We start from the raw sequence: 6,913 nt of genomic DNA, 5'->3' as shown, positions 1-6,913 counted from the left end.
CATCCGTGGCTTCCGACGGGGTTTGTTATTACCCTGGGCTTGTTCCTGGAATCACGTGCTTGACTATGCTTGAGGAGGCCGGGAACTTGGCAGGAATCTGCCTCCTTTTAGTGGATGTTGGGTTAAGAACTTTGGCACTAAGCACTTATCTCTGAGCTGGAGAATCTGGATGGAGGAGATCACTAGGGTAGGTAACTTTGGCTCTTTGTTACCCTGATGAATCCCAGATTCCTTGTTTCTAAACTACACATCTTAAAAATGTTTACCCCGTGAGGATGTTGTGGAGGTCAGATGAGTTTATGGATGTCTGAAGGGCTTTGTAAACTGTAAAATGCTGCCAAACTTGGGATAGAATTTGTTAGTAGCATACTTATTTCCTAATATAAAATGTGTTGTTTATTCATTAACTTAGCAGTATTTACCAAGAACTTTAGTTCTCAGGCACTGCTATTAGAATACCATTTATTGAGTGTGATGTTGTAAATACTTTACTGAACACTTAGCATACATTATCGCATTTAATATAACAACCCTATGAGATTCATACTGTTATAATCCCTATTTTACACTTGAGGGATATGAGGCTTAAGAAGTAACATGCTTAGGTTATACAGCTAGTGAGTGGTAGTCAGATTTGAAGCCAGTCCGTCTTTCCAGAACCTTTCCTGAGCTTTTGATATGTGTCCTATACAAACTGTGTAAGTATCAGTGTACAAATGAGAGTGAAATGCAAATCCTGTAATATCCTTTTTTTCCCCCAAGTTCTCACTTTTCTGTTAATTTCCTTGATTAGATTTCACTGTAGTTAATTTTGAAGTGTTTTTTTTCCTCTTAAATTGAGCAGTGGGTTCCAAGAGTGTAAATGGGAAGATACTATCATAGAAGTAGTTGACATTTGATTGGAGTTTTTGTTTTTGTTTTTGTTTTTTGCTGAGGAACATTGGCCCTGAGCTAACATCCTCTGCCAGTCTTCCTCTTTTGGTATGTGAGCCACTGCCACAGCATGGCCACTGACAGATGAATGGTGTAGGTGCTCGCCTGGGAACCAAACCTGGGCATTTGTGGGCGTGGAAGCAGAGTGCAAGGAATTTAACCGCTGGGCCACCAGGGCTGGCCCTTGGTTGGAGTTTTAAGTAGAGAAATCGATGACACAGCAAATCAGAATCAGAATGAATAAAGAGCACACAGCTGGCTTTCACCTCCTGTAGACCACTAGTTTCAGAGTTTTGTTTAACTTTGGCAGACCATTTTACCCCTTACAACTCTTCAGGAGTAAGCCCCCTTGTTGTTTAAGTGTAATGAGGTGATGCGGGTTATAAATCGTGACGTACTTAGTTTGGTACTGGAAGAACATGAATACGTGGTAGCATGTCTGAGGTAAAGTGCGTAGGAACCTCCATTTTTGTCTTCATTGGACATCTCAGTAAGAGAGGTGAGTAGCAGGTTAAAGTTGTTTTAAGATTGCTTTATGAAATTGGACTCAATAAGGCAAATGCATTTTACGTTTATCTGTTCTTTAAGCAATTGCTGGATCAGATTCATCATCCAGATTGCCATTAAACAGTCTTTGAAATTTACCAGGTGTCAGGCATTATACCCAGTATTTGATATACATTGACTCTTTTAGACCTCTTAACACTATGTTTTTTTTGTTTTTGTTTTAAGATTGGCACCTGAGCTAACAACTTGCCAATTTTTTTTTTTGCTTTTTCTCCCCGAATCCCACCAGTAGATATTTGTACATTTTTAGTTGTGGGTCCTTCTAGTTGTGGCATGTGGCATGCCGCCTCAGCATGGCTTGATGAGCGGTGCCATGTCCGCGCCCAGGATTCGAACCAGTGAAACCCTAGGCCTCCGCAGCAGAGCGTGCAAACTTAACCACTCAGCCATGGGGCGGGGCCCCTGCTAGATAGTTTTTAACCATTATGCTCAATCCTCAAAGTAGCCTTGTAAAGTGCTATAGGTGGTATGCCTGCTCCTAGATGAGGAAACAGATCTATGAAGTATTTCCTCAAGGTCATTAAGCTATTCAGTTGTGGCGATGGAATTAGAATTAGAAATCTGGCTGGTCTGGATCTGGACTTCAAGGCTGAGCTCTTTCCACTGTACTTTGCTACTTTGAAGGAGGAATAGAATTTCAGCAGGTAGTGGGCAGGAGGATGCTCAAAGCTGAGGAAACAGCTCGAGCAAGGTATAGAGTTGGAATAGTGTGGAGTGTGTTTGTTGTGATGGATTTAGAGAGTTGGAAGTGGAAAATAAGACTGGAAAGGTAAATTAGAGCCAGATTTTTGGAGGTCTTTCAAAGCTGTGCACAATGGTTTAAACTTTAATCTGTAAGCCTGGGGTGCCATCAAAGGTTTTTCAATGCTAGGTTTCAGGTTTGCTTCACTAAGTGTGGAGCATATGCTTGGAATCTCCACAGGGGTCAGGACAGAACAGGGTGACACTGCTAGGAGCTAGTTCTCAATATGTTGCTTCATTTGATATATTGAAATTAGCAAAAGTAAAATATTTTAGAAATCTTAGGTTTCCTCTTTCACTTTTTCTTGTGACATGTGATTTGATTGGAATTCTCTAGAGTATATTTATCATGCTTCTCAGTCCATTTAGTGTCTTCTAAGTTTTTCTGGTTATCCTTCCTTCTGTTTATTTTGGAACCAGTTGAGTATGAATAGCTGATGCGGATATTTGTTTTAACCTGCTTCAAATGGGAAAGAATAGGTTTTAAGAAGAGCTAACGCAGGTATAGGGAAATTACTTTTACTGAAGTCCATTTTCCCAAATTTCCAAATATAGTAGTCTCCCCTAGTGCCTTGGTTTACTGCCTCTGGTTTGCTGTTTGAACACCTGGAGAAGGATGACATGGGCCGAGAGAGAAGGGACTAAAGGAGCTATGCATGGCCAATGAAGGAAGGAACGATCCTTTTCTGCTTGTTCCGGAGTAAAGAAATTTTGAGATTTGAAGCTGGTTTTGTTTTTGATATTGTCTAAACACTCACTGAGCATTTACTTCATCCAAAGTGTTCTAGATGCGTTATTTCATTGACTCTTCCCAGTAAACAAATGGCGTAGGTTCTGGTATTGGTGAGTAAACTAGGATCAGTAGGTAACTTATCCAAAGTTAGTGACGAGTTTAGATTTGAATCCAGAACTCTGGATTGTCTTTCCTGCCACCTGGCACTGCCTCTCTGGCCCTAAGTGTGGATTTGTTTTCAACTACAGCTAAGTGAGAAGGGCCCATAGAAATTGCTATGTGGCAGTTTTAAGAAAGAGAACATAGCAAAGCAAGTCCAAAAGTGTGGTTCTAATCCTGGACATCATCACTAATGGTAATTCTTTTAATCTCCTCTACATGAAGATGCACTTTTTAGAGATTAGGGAAGAGTAATCTCCAAAAGTGGGAATGAACAAGAAGGACAGTTCTCTCCCTCCGTACCCTCAGGTATGAAGGAGAAAATGGGACAGAGAGGGCATCAGGGGGAGTGTCTTAGGGAAAAGCCAAGTCTCAGAACATGAAGGTGAAAGAAATGTTCAGGGAAGTTAAGGATATAGGGGATGTTGCTGATAGAGCAGGGCTTTTATTTCTGTGGAACAGAGTCCTAAAAATGTGGTGTTACTGGGTCAAAACAAATGTACTTTATACATTTTAATAGCTACTGCTAGGGCTGCTTTCCAGGGAGTTTTGGCAGCTCACACTCCCACCAAGAGGATGTAATAGGCCTATTTCCCCACATACTTGCCAGCATTGGATGGTATCTTTTTCAGTTTTTGTCGATTAGATTAAAAAGTCCTTATTTTGATTTGCATTTCTGGTGGTAATGGTGCTTGTGGTTTTTGGTTTTGTTTTGCAATAAGTTGAGTTTGGAAAGCTATTGCAAACACTTGTTTTGAAGCTATTTCAAATAGGAAAGAGTAGGGACCTAAGAGTGAGGGGTTGGTTTCTCAGCATCTATTTTTTGAGAGATTATGCAGGTGTCAGCTGATGTATGGAAGGTGTTTGCTTTCTGGCCAAGTTGGTTGCAGAATAAAAGTGCTGATTTTAAGATGGAATCCCATTGTTCCATGAACTCGTGATTATGGATGAGATTGAGCTTCTTGTGGCTATTTACAGTTAGTTATTGTATAAATTGCCTGTCTATTATTTGTTCATTTTCTCAACAGAAAATCCAACAATTATTTGCAGTTTTCTTGTCAATTTTTAGAGTTCATTATATAAAAAAGGATAATGGTCGTATATAGCAAATATTTTCTTTTTTTTTTAACATTGGCACCTGAGCTAATATCTGTTGCCAATCTTTTTTTTCTCCTTCTTCTTCTCCCCAAAGCCCCCTACTACGTAGTTGTAAATTCTAGTTGTGAGTTCCTCTGGTTGTGCTCTGTGGGACGCCGCCTAAGCGTGGCCTGATGAGCAGTGCCATGTCAGTGCCCAGGATCCAAACTGGCAAAACCCCGGGCCAGCAAAGTAGAGTGTGCAAACTTAACCACTTGGCCATGGGGCTGGCCCCGCAAATATTTTCTTTACGACATCATTTGTCTTTGATTTTGTTATCTTTTCACCTGCATTTGTTTAAAATTATGTTATCAAATTGGCATTTTTTTCTTTCTGGCATTTTTGTTTTGTCTAAGAATGCCTTCCACTTAATGAGGTTATACAAAGGTTCTCTTCGAAGTATTTGATAGTTTTTTAAATGAGATCTTTAATCCACGTGGAATTTTATTTTCTGTATATATGAGATGAGAATCTACCTTTTTCCAGAAGAGACTAGGTTAGCTGAATAATCCACCCCTTCCCCCACTGATTTGAGTAGAGTCGTCCCTCGGTATCTACAGGGGATGGGTTCCAGGACGCCTATGGGTACCAAAATCCAAGGATGCTCAAGTCCCATCTATAAAATAGGGTAGTATTTGCATATAACCTGTACACCCCCTCCCATATACTTTGTCATCTCCAGATTACTTAATACCTAATCCAGTGTAAATGCTACATAAGTAATCATTATACTATATTGTTTAGGGAGTAATGACAAATAAAAAAGTCTGTACATGTTCAGTACAGACGGAACCATCATAGGCCTTTCTCTCCAAGCTTGGTTGAATCTGTGGATGGGGAACCCATGGATGTGGAGGGCCAACTGTGGTCATCTTTATGGTGCTGCATTGTGTTTCACTAACCTGTCTCCTGGTACCATTACTGAATTAATAACAATAGTTTTATACTAAGTTTTGATATCTGATAGGACAGGAATCCTCTATTTTTTTTTAATTGTTGGTAATCCTTACAAGTTCTTTTATATACATTTAAAAATAACTTTGTACAGTTGTGGGATTATTAGAGTTGAATAAAATATATGTATTAATTTGGGATTGGTTAACATTCAGGAACATGTACATCTTTTTATTCAGATGTCACATAGCCTTTAAAATATTTTTTGTAACTTTCTTCATCTGGATTTTATGCATTCCTTATTTATTCCTAGATGTTTCGTAGTTTTGGTCACCCTTGTAAATGGGATATTTCTTTATTTCTAAATGGTTACAAAGAATTTATGGTTAGAAAGAAAGGCTGTTGAATTTTGTCCATTTGTCTTGATTTTTTGCATCTTTATCTTCTATCCAGCCAGCCCTAGTGGTCTAGTGGTTAAGATTCTGTACTCACTGCCGCAGCCCGGGTTTCTTTCCCACTTAGGGAACTATACCACTCTTTGTTGGTTGTCATACTGTGGCGGCTGTTTGTTGCTGTGATGCTGAAAGGTATGCCACTGGTATTTCAAATGCCAGCCGGGTCACCCATGGGAGAGGTTTCAACAGTTTCTAGACTAAGACAGAGTAGGAAGGAGGACCTGGCCACCCACTTCCAAAAAATTGGCCGTGAAAACCGTATGCTTGGCAGTGGAGCATTGTCTGATACAGTGCCAGAAGGTGAGAGGATGGCGCAGGAATACCTCATAGGAGTCTGCTCTCCTGTACACAGGGTCGCTAGGAGTCGGAATCTACTCCATGGCACTAACAACAATCTTCTGTCCCGTTTCTTTTCACGTTTTCTGATCATTACTAATAGTTTTCTTGTTTGATCTCTTGGGCTCTTTTTTTTAATAACAACTTTACCCTGGGTGTGGGTGAGGATGACATTGAGGAGCTCCCAGAGGTGGTTCCTGGGGAACTGACTAATGAGGAGTTGTTGGAACTAGAACAGGAAAGCATAGCTCAAGAAGAGGCAAGAGAAAAGGAAACTGCAGGAGAAGAAAAAGAGCCTCCAAGAAAATTCACAGTGAAGGGTTAGCAGAAGCTTTTGCAGACCACAAGAAGCTCCTTAAAAAGTTTGAAAACATGGACCTCAACTCTGAAAGGTTTTCATTAATAGAGAGGAATGTTTATGGTGCATTTTCTGCTTATAAGCAAATCTATGATGAAAAAAAGAAAGAAACCAAGCTAACCACCATGGACGTATTTCTGAAAAGAGTGGCCCCTCCTCAAGAAGAGCCTCGGGCAGGTCCTTGAGGAGGTGTTCCAGAAGAGGCCTTGTTATCATCGGAGATGACGGCTCCACGAGTGTTACTGCCCCTGAAGGCCTTCCAGTGGGACAAGGTGTGGAGGTGGAGGACGGTGATATTGATGATCCTGACCCTGTGTCCGCCTAGGCTAAAGTGTGTCCTTGTGTCTTAGTGTTTAACAACAATAATTTAAAAATAGAGAAAAACATTATAGGATAAGGGTATAAAGAAAGCATATATTTTTGTACAGCTGTACAATGTTTGTTTTAAGCTAAGAGTTATTAAGTCAAAAAGTTAAAAAATTAAGTTTATGAAGTAAAAAAGTTATGATAAGCTGTTTAGTTTATTAAACAAATAATTTTTAAAATAAATTTAGTGTAGCCTAAGTGTCCAGCGTTTCTAAGTCTGCAGTCGTGTACAGT

At 40.0% G+C, this 6,913-nt stretch overlaps 1 protein-coding gene across 2 annotated transcripts in view; it reads left to right on the top strand.

Moving 5' to 3' along the window:
• FAF2 (Fas associated factor family member 2) overlaps positions 1-6,913 on the top strand; it is a 56,995-nt gene that overhangs the window by 673 nt on the left and 49,409 nt on the right. The window contains exon 1 of one of the 2 annotated variants that reach the window (XM_046665799.1): positions 39-187. The exons of the other annotated variant lie outside the window; for it this stretch is intronic. Within the exon in view, the coding sequence (XP_046521755.1) occupies positions 170-187 (18 nt within the window). The 5' untranslated portion in view covers positions 39-169. Of the gene's footprint in view, positions 1-38; positions 188-6,913 lie in introns of those variants that run through there. 2 annotated transcript variants of the gene reach the window in all.

Source organism: Equus quagga, chromosome 7 (assembly GCF_021613505.1).
Source record: "Equus quagga isolate Etosha38 chromosome 7, UCLA_HA_Equagga_1.0, whole genome shotgun sequence".
In the NCBI taxonomy this organism is placed as follows: Eukaryota; Metazoa; Chordata; class Mammalia; order Perissodactyla; family Equidae; genus Equus; species Equus quagga.
This window is presented reverse-complemented; position numbering and strand designations above follow the sequence as displayed.